Below are 19,149 nucleotides of genomic sequence, written 5' to 3' on the forward strand. Positions count from 1 at the left end.
TAAGGTAGTCAGTTCAAATCTTGCATGTGACTAGATTGTCAATACTAAGGTAGTCAGTTCAAATCTTGCATGTGACTAGATTGTCAATACTAAGGTAGTCAGTTCAAATCTTGCATGTGACTAGATTGTCAATACTAAGGTAGTCAGTTCAAATCTTGCATGTGACTAGATTGTCAATACTAAGGTAGTCAGTTCAAATCTTGCATGTGACTAGATTGTCAATACTAAGGTAGTCAGTTCAAATCTTGCATGTGACTAGATTGTCAATACTAAGGTAGTCAGTTCAAATCTTGCATGTGGCAGGTTTGCTCGACTCTAATCCTAATTTACTAAGAGTGTCAGCTTCTGTTACGAAGGTCTGTGAAATACGGCTTCATCCACCAATATAAACCGACTACTTCGGAAATAATTCTAAAAGTGGCGTTTAAACACCAACACCAAATTAATCATGCGAGCACTATTTACTGGTTACGTGGCAAAGTTGCACTCTGGTTAATTTATACCTCTTGATCATTACACTAATAAGATTAAGTAGCAACAACTTAGCTATAGAAAATGGAAGATTTTATGGTATAACAAGAAATAATATAATATGTACTTTTTGTAAAAATGATATAGAGGATGAGTTTCATTTCATCCTCAAATGTCCACGTTTTCAAGGTTTTAGAACAATTTATATTAAGCCATTTTATTGGAAAAAAACGTCGATGTACAAATTTATTAAACTGATGAGTACTAATAATGTAAAAGAATTGTGTAATTTAGGTAAATTTATTTTTAGATCTTTTAAGCTTAGATCCGAAATGTTAAAATAATGTTTGTTTATCATTACAACACCTTCTGCTGTCACATAGTCTGTGTTTATGTATGTATTATATGTTTTATTGATGTTGATATAATTGTATACCTATAGTTTATATAGACTTTGGTAATAAAGATAAAGATATACACTGTATAATCAGAGGCATTTTTTAAATGAAAAAAACCCCAACACAATGCGTCAGAGCTTAATATCACAGTCTTAATACAACATTGTTTTAATCAGAAATGTATTTTCTATCTTCAGTAATAAATAAACTAAATAAAAATGAACATAATCTTTTTAAACTATGCAAGGACATGAAACAAGAAAGTATTCATGTCAAATTCTGTAAATTTTCTTTGGGTTTAGGTAAAAAATCTACAAATATAGCTGTATTGGGTGAAATGAGAAGATATCCCTTATTTCTTGAAGTAATTTTAAATATGTTTATATATTATAAATATATATTAAAGTCTGATGATATCCTTCTCTCTGAAGCCCTGAATGTCTCTAGATCACTAAATAGTTTAAACAAAAATAGTTGGTATAGTTGTATTGCTATTCTTATGAAATATCTTGATATAGATCTTAAACTTGTTAAAAATTCAAAGATGGATTTAAAATCACTAATTTACCGGAAATTAAAACAGAAATATTCTTGTATCTGGAAATCTGAACTTTACAATGATAGACAAAATAAACAGCATGGAAATAAACTAAGAACTTATAGATTATTTAAAGAAAATATTTATATGGAAAAGTACTTATCAATTTTAAATGAGGATGAAAGGCGACTGCTCACTAAGTTCAGAGTCAGTGCACATAAATTAGAAATTGAAAGAGGCAGATATGTGGGGCTTCGAGTGGAGGATAGAATATGTAAATTATGTAACACTGAAGTTGAAGATGAAATTCATTTTCTTCTTCAGTGTCCTGTTTTAGAAAATAAAAGATCTGAATATATAGATTACTTAAATAAGGTTAACAAAAACTTTAAAAGCCTCCCAAATAAATCAAAATTATTATGGTTAATGTCATCTAAGGATAATGTTATAATTAAAAAAGTAAGTTTATTATTATGTACTTTATTCAAAGAGAGAAAATTAATTATAGATACAGTTTAGTCACCGGTAGTTTGTCCATCTATATTATATTGTAAAACTATATATATATATATATATCTTTTCTGCAGAATTTATTTGGTTGAAAAAGACTTTGTTTAATTGTTAAATAATCAATGTAATCAATATGTAATCACTTGTATGAAATTGAACTTAATTGTACTGCTCAAATTATTGGGCGTCATAATTGACAATAAAAAACTTTGTATTGTATTGTATTGTATTGTATCGTTAAGGATCTTAAGCAAATGCATTTTGACCAATGTTATAATTGCGTCCATACACAGTGAAATGATATAGAAAGATATCCAATATGTACATGATCTTCGGTGAAACATAATGAAAAGTTATTGTATTGGTACTGCAGCAGTCCCTGCCCTGTAAAATAAACACAATTTGGCATTAGTAAGAATCACTTACATTGTGGAATCTATAGTCATGAAAAGTTATTTGGATTTGAGCTTTAAATACTTATTTATTTCTGAATACCATAAAACGGAAGTATAATTCGACGAGGCAATAGCAAGTAAATGGACACAGACAACACTGTAGCTAAAAGAAGAAAAAAATAGCAACTGACGGCCCACAAAATAATACACAGAAACGAACTAAGAAACATCTTAGATCCTGCATCACAATAGCTAATGACTTCAGCCGTGTTAAACATGTTGAAATACAGAAATGAATATTGCTTGAAATTCTCTAAATACATACAAGTCTGCAGACAGACTCTCTTCATTATACCATTACTGTAAACGAGGAAATCATGAGAAAAACAACGTATTACAGATAAAATGCTAATGTAGAATTCTGTCCACATGTAGAAAATCAAAGAGGACGATCTCTCATTTAGTAACTGATATTAAGGATAGCTATAGACATTAAGGAATGTAAAGGAGTAGGTCCGGTAAGGGCCGATTTTGGCCTCAAATTTCAGGTTGATCGAACGAAAGATTTTGGACACTTTTTAAACACTTAAGTGTCTATTTAAATTGATTCGATCATTTAATGTAAAAGATTTCAACTGATTTAGTCATTAAAAACGCTCCGATTCAAGCTTAAATATATAAAATCTATCAAATATGCCAAAAAACGTCACTTTTCAGATGGTTTTTGTCAAAAATGAAAGTGGCCGCATCCGTGTTCATCCCCAACCTTTATATATGTTATGTCTTATCATCAAATACAACTTACATTTCAATAGCATGAATGAACACGAATGCGGCCACTTTCATTTTAGACGGAAACCGTCTAAAATTTAACTAAAATGCTCAAATTGTGAGGATTTCAGTAATTTAGCATGACTTAATGATGCTAGTACCCGATATATGTGCATTGTATTGTCAAAAACAGCCCATATTTATGTGGCAGAAGCATTCTACTTTCCAGTAAATGGCTAAAAGATTACATTTTCACATTTTTGTAAAACTGTTATATTTTGGGGCCAAAAGGGTCTTACTGAACCTACTCCTTTATATATACCAAGTAATAATTTAATTTTGGATGTAACGCGTCTTCTGATTGGCTGACGTTATTTTGTTATCAGCCCATAGACATAATTTAGTAATGTGACCGCGACGTAATCAACGTTTTTTTCATGGTTTTCTACAGTTTAAAATGGAATTTAGAATTAAAATATAAGAAATGACTGTAATATTTTTTCTGTCTATTCGAAATAACATAAAAAATGTGGTGCACACTGTTAAATAACCCGCTACGCGCGTTATTCATTGTGCACCAAATTTTTTATGTTATTTCGATATAAAAATATTACAGTCATTCCTTAATTAAAAAATTCAGTCATGGTGATAATTGCACGTATTCAATTTTCAACAATCAATCATGCGTCAAATAAACCATCGCACTTCGGCAAAAGATGTTTTATTGTTTTTCTGTTTGTCTTTTTTCATTTCTAGCCATGGCGTTGTCAGTTTGTTTTAGATTTATGAGTTTGACTGTCCCTTTGGTATCTTTCGTCCCTCTTTTTTTTTAAAGAAACTAATTGTCGAAATGCACATTTGGTGCAGTAAATTTGATATCGTTTTTGTTATCATAAGACGTGTATAGAAATATATATATAATATTTATTACCGTTCTAGCAGGTGTACTAGGATAATTCTTCAGTAAATCGGATAACGGTCCAACCATATGGTCCTCCATAGTTCCACCATGAAATGTTTCTCGACTAAATTTATCTGTTGTATCATATACAGGGACACCTTGGCTGTCTAAACACTTTCCAATATCCACATCTTCATCATTGCCATCTTTAGCACAGTTTTTATATTTAATCCCAAAAATTAGTTTATTTAAAGCTTCCTTACTTAAAACATATCCTGCGCCACCACTATTGTACCCTTGTTTAGTGTACAGTTTATAGTTTTGGCCCAAATACACTGGATCGTTACTTTTAAAGTAGGATAAGAAATGCCTTAAGTTTTCCAAAATAACATAAGTGTCATCATCGGCCTTTAAAAACCAATCATAATCTGTGAAATGTTTATGTACATATTCAAATGCTCGAACAACTTTATCTGTAAGATGTGTTCGGCCATCTTGAGCTGAGTCTAAGTGAACAACATTCGGTAGTGTACTTGGTCTATTCGTGAAGAAAATAGTTTTGTTACAACGTTTTCCCCATGTATCATTTACAGCTTTAGCTTTTGAGAGTAAAGTATTATGCGTTGTGAGGACTAGACACATGATTGAAGTTGGCAATGTTAATTGATGAGATTTGTTTCGTGCTATTGGTCTTCTAAAATTGACATCTTGTTGTATCTTTGAACTGTTTGTATCAGATCGAATAACTGGAAAGAAAGTTTTTATTTAGATTTTATTATAATTTCATATAAATTCACAATTTGTATCATATAATATTTATTATTCTATATCACTTTGTTGCTTCATTTATTCACTGAGCTTCAAATTTATAGCCCAATAATGTTTCCATTTTAACATATTCCAATGTAATGTCATTCTTATAGTGATTATCATAGTTTCTCGTTAAACCCCTATGGATTTCATCTCAATGATGTCTAGTTGTGTTTTCTTCTAAATTTGGTGCACCCGAAGCCGTGATTTTGGATTAAACTTCCCGAAGAACGCACAAATTCAAAACACCAAGAGCCAAGTATGTGCATATACCTCAATACGAGAGAGTAAATGATGAAATGGACAGGCAAAAAATAGCAAATTTTGACTCTTATCAACTTTTCTTGAATGAGTTTAGTTCGTAGTGTCTTAATAATTTCGAATCATATCAACTGAGAATTAAAAAAAAAACAACATTCCATACAAACTTTGTCAGTTTATTTTCGATTTATGAGTTTGAATGTCCCTCTGGTATCGTTCGTCCCTCTTTTATGATGTACTTAGTTATTACTGTCCTTTTTCTATGCAGTATTTTATGAACTTGTTGTCTGTTATCTCACTTGTATTTTGCTTGCCATAATGTTCCCTGTGTTGTGGGTTGAGAATGAGATACTAAACCTCCCGCTTATATGACAATGTTAAAAATTCTGCTAAAATTGCATGATTACATTACAAATGAATGCAAGAAGATTCATGACAGAGAAATAAATAAATGATATAATATAATAGTACATTTGATCATGTAAACCACAGAATAACAACTAACGCCTAAAATTAATTTATGACAGAACACAAATACAGCCCAATAGAATTATAAACTGTGTCTCACACGAATGTATCAACACCACAAAAAGTGACGTCGCAGGTATATTTTTAAAAATCTATTAAATATAAATAAGAATACAATATAAAATTGCGATTAAGTTTGTATGGTGTTATTTAATATATATTTTCTGGGCATTACACGCATATTAATATAGGTGTAAGTATTGGTGTAATTATTTGTATTTTATATTCATGTATGTTTTTCTTCTGAATCAAACTGTGTAAAAACGAATGAATCCTGTTCATATAGTTGCTTTAAACTAAAAATCATATAAATGAACTAGGTGATTGATATCTTTACTTTTACATATATATATATATAGAAAATTAAACCACAAATTCTAATACATTAAACAAGATAAGACTTTAATCAGATTCCTGACTAAAAAAATCTGAATTTTCACAAGCGTGATTATATTAAACCACTGACGAGGAAATGGCTGCCCACAGGCTGAATTAGACTAAACCATTGACCAGCTTTTTGAATTCTCATAAGCGAGATTATATTAAACCACTGACAAGGTAAGTGGCTTCACACAGCCTGAATTAGACTACTTTGACCAGCTTTTTGAATACTCACAAGCGAGATTATAGTAAACCACTGACAAGGTGAATGGCTACAAACAGGAATAATTAAACTTAACCTATTGACCAAGTTTCTAACTTCTCAAAGCGGAATTATATTAAACTGCTGACAAGGTTATTATATCGAACCAGTGAATAGGTTTCTGAGTTGTCACACGACGGATTAAATTGAATCATATCGTTATTAAATATTAGAGTTTTACCATTGATGTATGGTCCTATCTGCAAGACGGTTAACAGAAACACGAAGAAAGTTAGGAGAAGTATCACAACAAGACGTCTTCTTCTCCTGAATGCTGAAAACTTTTCCATAACTATTTTCCATATTCAAGCTCTGTAAAACAATGATAGACTTGATATAGTCATGTTTATAATAAACTCATCATAGATACCAGGAATAAAATTCAATATTTACGCCAGACGCGCGTTTCGTCTACAAAAGACTTATCAGTGACGCTCGAATCAAAAATGTTATAAAAGGCCAAATAAAGTACGAAGTTTGAAGTACGAGCATTTAGGATCAAAAATAAACTACCTGTTGAAAAAAACATTCAATTGTTTGAAATAAAAAGAATTTCTACCCCACGAACATATACTCGTAGCTGTAATGGGCAAAACCTTTCGGATTGTTGGGTTCTCATTCACTTCAATTATGTGTTCCACTTGGTCTTTTGACTTTTATGATATATCATAGATACATGTTTTGTGGACGAAACGTTCGTTTGACACTGACAGTTTTTGATTTTAGAATTTTATAAGGGACTTTCTGATTTGAATTCGTTTGACACTGACAGTTTTGGATTTTAGAATTGTATTAGGGACTTTCTGATTTGAATTCGTTTGACACTGACAGTTTTGGATTTTAGAATTGTATTAGGGACTTTCTGATTTGAATTCGTTTGACACTGACAGTTTTGGATTTTAGAATTGTATAAGGGACTTTCTGATTTGAATTCGTTTGACACTGACAGTTGGATTTTGGAATTGTATAAGGGACTTTCTGATTTGAATTTGCTTTGGTTCTATACTTTTCACTTAATATAATATCTCCGTACTACCAATAACAATATGGTTTCCAATGCTGCATTGTGTTATTTATTTTTCTTTTACATATGGTTATTTTTACATATTAATGAACATCTCAGAGTCTCTTGATCAACAAGTAAGTTACTTTACCCAGGGGTGTTATATGTTGTTCTCCTGGATGGTTTCTTGGCACAATCATGAATTCGTTGACCGTGACAACTGACAACTTTTACATTTGGTTTGGAGTATGCATATGGGGTATACATTTCCCAACTTATTCTGTGTTCAGGAGCATGCAGCAACTACTCAGACTTTGAAAACGTGACCAGTGTCTGAGCTGAAATTTGATAAACCAGGAGTAGGACAAAGAACATCTCGTCAATTTATTAAAAAAGAAAGTTCATAGTAAGGTACTAAGAACTTGCTGATAATAATTCTGTATCAACCTCACAAATAATATCACAGTTTTCGTGAAGTATTAGTTTAGAGTATTAACGTTGTTTATCATCTTTACTGTTTAGTATGTAATTTTGGGGGTATCCATTTGACGTGGCTCAGTACCTATACATTTCGTCATTGTGTTATTTGTATTATTGTCTTTCTTTTTTGTTAATATGCTTTAAGTTTTTCTGTTTGCGTTTTTGTATTTCTTGATTACATATGAGGTGGCTCTGTACCTATAAATCTTGACATTATGTTATTGATCTAAAATAATTTCTGTATTCTCTGTCTATCGTTTTTTGCTTATGTTCTTTGTCCGTGTAACTTTATGTGTTGCTCTGTACTTACACATCCAGTGATTGTGTTATTATGTCATAGTAAATGTTTGTTTATATATTTGTTTGTTTTTATAGTGTTTAAGATAATAACACACTGTTGACTGCTACACACCTATTTTTTTTCTTCTCTTCATTTTTACCTACTAGTATTATATAGATATAAAAAGATGTGGTACGAATGCCAATGAGACAACTCTCGATCCTCATATGTCTGTTTGGTTTGTCCTGTTCACAAATCGTTGTCAATAACATAAAATTTTATACCACTATCATACCAGTGAGAGGTTTTGCTAGGTATAAAACCAGGTTTAATCCATCATTTTCTACGTAAGAAAATACCTGTAGCAAGTCAGGAGTGTGACAGTTGTTAATCATTCGTTTGATGTGTTTAAGCTTTTGATTTTGACACTTCATTACGGATTTTCCGTTTTGAATTCCTCGATATTCAGTATTTTTGTGATTTTACTTTTTGTCACTAAATGATTGTGAAATGAATATACCCTTTTCTAAATGTAGAAAGGAATGATAACTTTTTTCAGGGTTCTACTGTTGTTGTTATGTTTAGCTTTGATACATAACCTTCATTTGTATATTAACCAAAGCAAAAACAAACGACGTGTTTAAAAATTAAGTATAATGTTGAATTCGATTGGTTGCTGTAGAATTGACTGATAGTGGTCAAAATATCTCAGTATTTAGTTTTTTGTGTACAGGTTGATAATCGAATACAAGCAGTAACAATTGCCACTGATCAAATATTTAATATGCAAGAGTTATCTGGCTCAAAATGTTAAGCAAACACCAATAATTCGATCATGTTTACTCAACTATGCATATGATAGCAGCAATAAGTGAAATTAGGCATTAAGCTTAAATCCTAGGCAATAAGCTAACGCCTAGGCAGTAAGTCTATTGCCTAAAAGATGTTAGGCATTAGTCTTAAACTACAGCATTAACTACAGCAACCAATCGATTTCAACATTATACTTAATTTTAAAACACGTCGTTTGTTTTGGTTAATATACAAATGAAGGTTATGTATCAAAGTTAACGTAACAACAACAGTAATAATTTTTGTTTGTCTGTAATTTCCATAATCATGTCAACTTTTCCTTTTGAACAGTAAAAGCAAGAATGAAGGGGTTTCATACAGCGAATGTATTCTATGTTTTAATAATGTTTTAATTGGTTTTGACTGCATTTGCAATTCGAAAATATGACCGACGTTTAGTTATTCCTAACGAGAATACTTGTCTACAATTGATGAAAACAGCATTGATACACGGATATATAACATGTTTTTTTTTTATTATAAAGGAAGCAAAAGACTCGATAATGATCATTATATCGGTACATGATAAGTTTTTTAAATACAAAATAAAGGCAAACGTGGTATACCGCTGTTCATGAGCCACATATCGATTTAACTGAAACGAATTCAGGTCACAATCCAAAACTGAGAGAAAAGCACCAATTGTAAGATGAAAAGCGCGTCTGACGTACATCATTTCAATCCCGGTATCCATAACAAGCTAGTTTTAACGTAATGTATTTTAGTATATCAGGGCTCCCTTGTCATACATGTGACAAGGTTTAGATATCTAGAAAACCAGGTTTGATACACAATTTTCTACATAAGGAAATGAATGTACCAAATCTAAAATATGACATTTGTTTCCGTTTGTTTGGTGTGTTTTAGATTTTGATTTTGCCACTTAATAAGGGACTTCTCGTTAAAAAAAATTTCCCCGGAGATTGGTATGTTTGTCAATTTTACTTTTTGAAGCATGAAACTTACTTGTTATGTCACTCTAGCCTAATTTAATTGTGGTTACAGTAAAAAAAAGGTAAGGCCGATATTGAACTGACAGGTCCTTCAGTGTACATTCCAATTTATCTTAATCTCCTCAGCGGCGAATCAGCTAATTTAAAAGTTTTTGGCAGAAAACGGGACATACAATACTTTTATATAGACCTACACTCTGATTTTGTTTTTTTCAATCTTCTACATTATATTTCCGGACTCCATACTACTGTGTATTATATATTTTGATCTGAACGTCATTTACGAGTCTTAAGTAGACAAAACGCGCGTCTGGCGTATTAAATCATAAGCCTGGTACCTTTGATACTATTTACGGACTCCGCGATAGAGTACAAATGAACAGAAATTATGTCAAATACTTTGTAGGTTACTAATGATATCGAGACACTTACCTGGTAATAAATGACATTTTGTGTATACATGTATATCACATTCTGTAGATATGCAGAACACCAAAAACAAAAGCTGTTGATGGACAACACGCTGCATGTTCTCCTATTCATTTGTATTGTAGTCCTGTAATGTTGTGTTGTCAGAAAAACAATTATCAACAGAGAGAAATGCAATACCCCAGTAAACATGAAATCATTTAATATTAAAATGTAATATTAATTCACTCTTATTAAATATTCTCCCTGGATACCTTATAACTAATATATCAGGGATACTTATTGTAAAGCTGTATACCAAGTTATTTTTAAAAGCAATCATGCATATATGTCAAGTTAAAAAAATAATAACAGGACTATTAGAAATCGTTATTTGATATAACAAGTGATGTTTCATGCTTCAAAAAGTAAAATTGACAAACATACCAATCTCCGGGGAATTTTTTTTAACGAGAAGTCCCTTATTAAGTGGCAAAATCAAAATCTAAAACGCACCAAACGAACGGAAACAAATGTCATATTTTAGATTTGGTACATTCATTTCCTTATGTAGAAAATTGTGTATCAAACCTGGTTTTATAGATATCTAAACCTGGTCACATGTATGACAAGGGAGCCCTGATATACTAAAATACATCACGTTAAAACTAGCTTGTTGTGGATACCGGGATTGAAAGGATGTACGTCAGACGCGCTTTTCATCTTACTATTGGTGCTTTTCTCTCAGTTTTGGATTGTGACCTGAATTCGTTTCAGTTAAATCGATATGTGGCTCATGAACAGCGGTATACCACGTTTGCCTTTATTTTGTATTTAAAAAACTTATCATGTACCGATATTATGATCATTATCGAGTCTTTTGCTTCCTTTATAATAAAAAATAACATGTTATAAATTCGTGTATCAATGCTGTTTTCATCAATTGTAGACACGTATTCTCGTTAGGAAGAACTAAACGTCGGTCATATTTTCGAATTGCAAATGCAGTCAAAACCAATTAAAACATTATTAAAACTTAGAATACATTCGCTGTATGAAACCCCTTCATTCTTGCTTTTACTGTTCAAAAGGAAAAGTTGACATGATTATGGAAATTACAGACAAACAAAAATTATTTAAAAATTGTACACATCTTTTGAAACACATTTAGAGAATAAGTTATCAATATTAACTTTGAACTATTAAAGTTCTAGTAAAAGAAGTTTCAATTAAGTGGGTAATTATAAGTTTTTCACAAGCTGTAATTGCAAATAAATCATTTCAGATGAATTTGAGTACAAGCTATGATTGAACTATTCTTAAATATAATTTTTAATTAAATCATTCTTTTTTATTTTCCCATCCTGCTCCTTAGTGTGCCAGATTGACAAAAGTGAACCATTTCACACATAGTTATATAATTTTTATAATAAGATAATTGTTTACTGTAAATTCCATGTCATTTGACATTTAATCTTTAACACACAATGTAGTTTGTTTTATGTTTATAACGTTTACCGTTATACATATAACAAGGATGATTGATATGGTCATGAACACTTGACAATCAACTGACATAAATATTGTAAACTAAAATTATGCGTCCTTATAAATTAATTAAAAATAGAACTATATAACATATTTCACTACGAGTTCGTTTTATATTCTAGAAATAGCGTTACATTAGTTCTGCTTTGCAGAATAAGATTTGTAAAACAACTTTTAACACTATTGTTTGAGACCTTGTATCGATACAAGGAAAGAAACTTGTGTTACGTTGCTCAATTCTTATTTTGACTATTTTATTCATTTTTATTCATTATGTCTGTTTTGTTCACGCATAACGGATTTTGATGCAACTGTCATACAAGTGAGAGGTTTAGCGCTATAAAACCAGGTTCAGACATTTTTTTTACATTTGCCTGTACCAAGTCAGGAATATGACAGCTGGTTGTCCATATCTTTGCTGTGTTTTTTCATTTGATTTTAAAATTTGATTAGGGACTTTCCGATTGAATTTTTCTCGGAGTTCAGTATTTTTATGATTTTACTTTTTTTTCCAATACAATGACGATTGGAAAAAATTCAAATTTTGAAAGCGTATAAAAATATTGATTTTTTAAATTTATTTCGAATTTATCAAAACTAAAAGTGTTTAGATATAGGAAGATGTGGTGTGAGTGCCAATGAGACAACTCTCCATACAAATAACAATTTAAAAAGTAAACCATTATAGGTTAAAGTACGGCCTTCAACACGGAGCCTTAGCTCACACCGAACAACAAGCTATAAAGGGCCCCAAAATTACTAGTGTAAAACCATTCAAACGGGAAAACCAACGGTCTAATCTATATAAACAAAAAGAGAAACGAGAAACACGTATATATTACATAAACAAACGACAACTACTGTACATCAGATTCCTGACTTAGGACAGGTGCAAACATTTGCAGCGGGATTAAACGTTTTAATGGATCCAAACCTTCTCCCTTTTTCTGAAACAATAGCATAACATCACAACAAAGAAAAACATACGATAAAATATCAATTGGCAGACTTAACTCAATCAAAAAACGTATGATTAAACAATGAATTGCACGCATCTGAATTGAATCTAGGAGGTACAATAGTGTCTGATAAATATGAACGCAACCTGTTACGGACTAAGGCACGTTAAAACATGAAATTCTTTACTTCTTCTATGATTATAAATGTTTCATAAACTGACTTTTGGATTGCTTGACAAAAGTCTCATAAAAGATAATACAAACTTTGTCATATGTACAATGTTAGTTCTACAAAAAAGTTAAACAGCAAAAATACGGAACTCCGAGGAAAATTTAAAAAAAAGAGTCGTAAACAAATGCGATAAAAAGTTTAAACACATCAAAAGAATGAATAACAACTGTGGGTTTCTTGGTACAGACATATTCTTATGTAGAAAATGGTGGTTTAAACCTAGGTTTATAGCTAGCTTTTAATTTGAATATAAAATCAGCTTTTCTTCTAATAAGTGTGTCTCAGTTCACCAGCGAAATGTTTTCGCAATCTTAGATTTTTATATACCACTTAAGCCGTCTAATTTGTAGTTGTACCGACTTAATTTGTCTTTTTCCATATTGTGAAAAAAAACCCACTCAAAGATACCAAGACTAGAATTGTGTACGCCAGACGTGCGTCTCGTCTAGAATATATTAATCATTGACGCTCAAATCAAAAGGCTGAAAAGGTTAAAACAAAAAAGTACGAAGTTTAAGAGCATTCAGAAATTCAGATATGGCTAACAAATACAGCCAATGCTGTGTCAAATAAAGGCAACAGTAGTATACCGCTGTTCAAAACTCATAAATCCATGGACAAAAAAAAAATACTAGTATTTTCGAAATTATTTTCGATCGATTGTGGATTTGCATGTGATATACACAGAGAATGAGCCGCTTACCTTGCTGTTACATGCGGTTATGCCCCTTTGTATATTTTCGTTTACTATCACTAACTCGATACTACTGCTGGTGTATTTGAAATTCCCTATGAATCATCAACTAAATCAGAAATTATCAAGAGTTCTGACTGCCTCAAGGAAATATTATCAAGATGAATTAGGCTATTATTTATGTATTTTTTGGCCATTTAGCTATTCACATTCATTGTTTTAATTCCTTGATGAATTAATGAGGTTTAAACATCGATCTTTATTTCCTTTGTGAGCTTATGAGGTTTAACAAATCGGTAAACTAATGTTTTTTCTAACTCATCCATAAAAATTACAAAATCATTATTAACAAAAGATATATTTTAGGTTAAAATAAGGTCAGACTTGTTGATGCAGTTCCGATGAGAATCGATTATGATAACATCTGTTTTGAACAGTCATGAAAAATAAATAAAACAAATGTGATACAAAACTTATATTTTTGTTTAAGTATTATTAAGGATTTTGTATTCGAGGAATAGATTATCTTAGCGGCATTTGACAAATCATTTCGGAATTTTGGTTTCTGAATGCTCTATAACATCTAATTACATTTGGCCGATATACTGTTTTGATTCAAGCGCCACTGATGAGTACCAAGTTATAAGCTTGATACCGTTGACAACTTTTTAGAGACGAAACGTGCGTCTGACGTAGGAAATTCTAATCTGGTATCTATGATGATTTAACTTTACTAGACTTTGTAGAAATGTTTTATATCGAGGTTGATGTTCCCAAATTCTCATATTTATGTCTTGTAATAAGGTAATGATTTTCAAATAAAATTATTGCAAAATGAAACAAATGGGATGCATAGAACATGTAGAATGAACATTCACTATGTTATTGTTTTAGTAATCTGGAAATATGTATTGTTATTCATTTTCCTCAATATGTAGACGGCAAATATCTTTTGATATATATTTATTAGATAATGATATATACAGATGGATAGGCCACACTTATTATATCGCTTTAGAAATATTAGTGTTTTGTATTCTATTTTGAGGATTATTGGTAAACTGTTTTTCTTCTTTCAATCATTATCTATGAATATGACAACGGATTAAGAATAGAATTCTTCTCCTTTTATGTGATTTTTGTTTTCTTCGTTTACTTGTAGTTGCGAATTATGCCATCAGGTGATTGGTTCTTATTAACTTCTCCGTTTTACATAATAATATTATACTATACAATTAAAATCATTCCTTATTTTACAACAAGAAAACGAAAACAAAATAAAAAATATGCAAATTATATTTATGTTTTTCTTAAACAAATAAGATACTTACCTTGGTTGTCACCACGATATAATGACAATTGCTTTCTCTAAAACATAAGTCAAGAATATTCTCCCTTTAAGCAATGTATATGATCATTGTGAATTGGGCCGTGTATTTTGTTTAACCGTAAGACCTTGTATAATTAAAACATGAATAAATAACGTACAAGATCGATGAATATCTGTGTATCATATTGAAAAGTGCATTAAAAGGAAAATTGATCATATATATGCAAATAAAGCACGTCGTTATATTTTTTTTTACCTGCACATATTTTCCAATACACCTTTAACATATTTTGTGAGGTCATTTATATCTGGTTTTTTTTTATTGTTTCTAAACATTACATTATGTAGTTGTCTGTACAAGTAAGTGTGTAACATGTGTAAGGGAGACCAAAGCACTTTTTTACACGGATTAAGTGTGTTTATTTTGACGCGTTCTTCCTCATTTAGCAAATCTAATTCAGACGTTAAGCAGTAAAAGGATTAAACATATGAATCTTCAACCCTTCAGCTGGGCATAGGAATAATTGGTTCATCTTCTATTGAATACAATATATATATTTCATAATTACTAACAGCTGTATTCATATTATATTTTAAAAATTTAAAAGAGACATTTATTGTTGAGATGTGCATTTATAAATAACTGTAGTACCAATATTACCGATTCTGTTATTCGTTTATTAGTATTGAATTTACATAATTCTTTCTGTTTAAAAATAAAGGAAAATCTCTGTGTCATATGAAATAGGGAAAAAAAGAAAGGTTATTGATCAATTTCTAATCTTTTAAATTTTTAAAATATAATATGAATACAACTGTTAGTAATTATGAAATATGTATATTGTATTCAATAGAAGATGAACCAATTATCCTTATGCCCAGCTGAAGTGTTGAAGATTCATATTTTTTTTCAAAAACAAAAACATAAAAACAGACATCTACCTCCTGATAAAACCATTGAGGACCAAAATTATAATCAAGTGAGTGCAGACAATGGATCATAGTTATGCATGAGGAAGATAAATGGTAATACTAAAGTATAGATTCTACATGTTACTGACGTTGTTTGTCATCCTAATTACATGCTAAGGTTCCCCTATTTGTCTTTGTATATTGTAAACATTTGATGTTTATCTATATTTGATTATATACTTAAGTACAGCTCTTCATAAGAATCAGGTAGAGTGCCATATACATGTGATTTATGAAGACGTGGATTGATACCTATACACCCCGCCATTGTGTTATTGTGCTATGGTGAATTTTGAGTTCTTGTGTTTCATGTTTGCTTGTGTGCTTTGTCTATATGTCATGTTGTGTTTCTTTATTGTTTTAATTGTTTTTATAGTGATTACGAATAAATGTTAACTGCTTTATCAAATATTTTTACGTTTTTAGCCATTATGTCTGTTTGTTAAGATCACACAGTGATGTCACTATAATGGAAATATATGCGACTGACATACAAGTGTTGGATTTAGCTAGCTATATAACTAGGTTTAACTATTGTCTACATAGTTATCAAAGGTACCAAGATTATAATTTAGTACGCCAGTCGCGCGTTTCGTCTACACAAGACTCATTAGTGACGCTCAAATCAAAATATTTATAAAGCCAAATAAGTACAAAGTTGAAGAGCATTCAGGATCCAAAATTCCAAAACAGTTGTGCCAAATACAGCTAAGGTAATACGTCAGGAAATGCCTGTTCCAAGTTAATATTGTGCGGTTATGCAGTTGTAAACTTGAATTCTACTGGCTGCCTTGCCATCTTCTAAATAACCATGTTCGCCGTACACAACCCAATCAAATTGTCCCAATAGAAAAACCTTCTTACAAAACATGTGCCTGTAGCCAATCAGAAATCGCGTTGTAATATGTTGACCTTTAACCTATAACTATTGACCTGAAATCACGTGTGCTATAAAACGAACAAAGTAAGGTACACGCTGTCTTGTGATAGACTTCGTGTATTGCCCTACATAAGGCCAGTTGACCTGTTAGCCTGTCCGCTTGTGGAAATTTCCACTGGTTGACATCTATACATGCATGACGCAATCAATGGCTTTATCAATGTAGAGAAATTCAAATAACATATATCTATTATACATCTCTGTATTGTATTATACAAACTTAACAGTAATAACAGATTTAAAAAAATGTTTTTCGTCCAGAAAACCCTTAAAAATATAAATAAGAAAAGACATATAAGATGGAATGAAACAAAGTAAAATGCTACCGATAACATTTAACCAAACGGTAAATAAAAATATGTTCAAAAACTATCAGAACTGTTCTTCTTTTTATAAACAATAGTTACGGAACAGTTGTTGAAAACTTGTGGACAAAGTGTAGTACGATTTATGTTTACGGCAGTTTCAGTAAAATCGTTAACAGTTCATTTAGATTAACACCTTGCAATGATTCATTAAATGACTGTGTGCTGTTTCCTTGTTGGGTTGTACTTAAATGCTTTGGCTTAAATGTATTGCATGGTAAAGGTCCACTAAATGGCAACGGCGGCGCTTTGTATTCCTTAGCAGATGTATACAGAGTCTTTTGACCAACGTTATAAGTAACGGAACTACGTTCTGTGCTCATAAGTGTGGTGCTGGCTGTTGTAATATTTGGTAAAGGAATAGATGTAGAAGAAGGACCAATTGCTAAAGTTTTAGAAGGCACTGTACAACTTGAGCTTGGTAAAGCACGAATATTTGATGATGTTTCACCAGCAGTTAAAGCTAATGCTTTAGAAGGTTCAGTGATGCTTTCTGTTAACATCTGTCCCATACGTATCTTATCATCATTATCAACCCGCTGATACAAAGAAAGGGATGCTACTGACTTATGTCCAGTTACGGCCATGATCTGTGCATTGCAATATGAGTTTTTAGCTAGAACAGTAGCCCCGGTAGCACAGATTGAATGGTTAGTGTAAATTTCAGACAAGTTGCACTTCTTGCTCAGGTATGACATGAAATTGACAATCGTTTTTTCACCCACAGGAATGTTATAATACCATGAAGGGTCCTCTTCCCAAAACTGATCTTTTGGTCTCTGCCATAGTTTGTCACACTCTGGATTTAATTTATTTACATACTTTTCAAAGGAGGACACAGGGCAATATTCAGAACCGGAATTTTCTGGCATTATCCCTGAAGTTTCTTTGTCACTGCTGCGATGGTTTTTTGTCAACTCATCTAAAGTTTTACCAACATCATTAAGCCCCGTCTTCGGATCTTTTTTTACAGAAAACGTGGATTTTGTCATTTGTGGCATATTTTCCATTCCCCGTCGACAAAAATACAGGCGAATATCAAACTGAACTTTATTTTGAAGCCCAAATGGAGTATTTGGTGATAAATATATTGAGGCATAAATTCTTCTGTCAGCTTCGTCAATAGACGGATAATGCTCGACGTCTCCTAATCCCATGCGTTTAAGTTCTGTCATTGCCGCTTTAAAATTTTCTCTGGAAGCGCTAAAACTTTCATCATTCACTATGTCAATTTTTTTATTGTACGGTGGAGCCTTTAAATATCTATTCAATGAGTATCTCAAGCATTGCAGTGAATTTGTTTTATAACGATTTCCATCAGTTTTACGCACATCCATATAAAAATGACCCAATACTTCATCTAGTTTTGAGGTGTCATACTGTTCAAATCCAGGATCCGTTTTCTTTACTTTTAAATACTCCCTGAAAATAGTGGCTGCTGCTATATTATGCTTTATGGTTTTGTCAGCACTCATTTTCAAACGTTTTTGTTCAATTTCTTCATCACTAGAATCAATAAATCGTCTTTTACCAGACTCCATCTTTAGTAGCCATACAAACACATGAACTATGCACTACATGGAAAATCAATAGATCATCAGGTTACACGATACACATTAAGAGTGAGGTCAGTGGGCGGAGTTAACATGTTACTACTGCGTAGTGAAATCTAGGACACTTGTGTATTAAACGTTTCATTAATTATATACCTAATACGGTTAGCATAACCGCACAAAAATGTTATCATGCTTTGACCCAACTAGCATGATTATTTAGACGGAGTCGAAAATTGTAGAAACAATTTTCGACACCGTCTAAATAACCATGTTAGTTGGGTCAAAGCATGATAACTTATAATATACATGAAAGTTGTTTTCCATTCGTTAGATGTGTTTGAGCTTCTGATT

At 31.5% G+C, this 19,149-nt stretch overlaps 2 protein-coding genes across 4 annotated transcripts; both read right to left on the minus strand.

Moving 5' to 3' along the window:
• Positions 1–2,125: 2,125 nt before the first annotated feature.
• LOC139487440 (glycoprotein-N-acetylgalactosamine 3-beta-galactosyltransferase 1-like) lies at positions 2,126–15,102 on the minus strand. Of its 3 annotated transcripts, XM_071272220.1 has the most exons (5): positions 14,967–15,102; positions 10,227–10,350; positions 6,408–6,538; positions 4,015–4,730; positions 2,126–2,301 (listed from the first exon to the last, which is right to left on the minus strand). In XM_071272220.1, exons 3-5 carry the CDS (start codon positions 6,514–6,516, stop codon positions 2,164–2,166), a joined length of 963 nt encoding a protein of 320 aa, XP_071128321.1. In that variant the 5' UTR covers positions 6,517–6,538; positions 10,227–10,350; positions 14,967–15,102; the 3' UTR covers positions 2,126–2,163. The 3 variants fall into 3 exon arrangements, with proteins under 3 accessions (XP_071128321.1, XP_071128322.1, XP_071128324.1); XM_071272221.1 differs by lacking the exon at positions 10,227–10,350; XM_071272223.1 differs by lacking the exons at positions 10,227–10,350; positions 14,967–15,102 and adding an exon at positions 13,645–13,735.
• A 2,229-nt stretch (positions 15,103–17,331) lies between these two features.
• On the minus strand, positions 17,332–18,783 carry LOC139489373 (uncharacterized). Its single transcript, XM_071275683.1, has one exon. It carries the CDS (start codon positions 18,781–18,783, stop codon positions 17,332–17,334), a length of 1,452 nt encoding a protein of 483 aa, XP_071131784.1.
• Between the last annotated feature and the right edge of the window lie 366 nt (positions 18,784–19,149).

Source organism: Mytilus edulis, chromosome 9 (genome assembly GCF_963676685.1).
Source record: "Mytilus edulis chromosome 9, xbMytEdul2.2, whole genome shotgun sequence".
In the NCBI taxonomy this organism is placed as follows: Eukaryota; Metazoa; Mollusca; class Bivalvia; order Mytilida; family Mytilidae; genus Mytilus; species Mytilus edulis.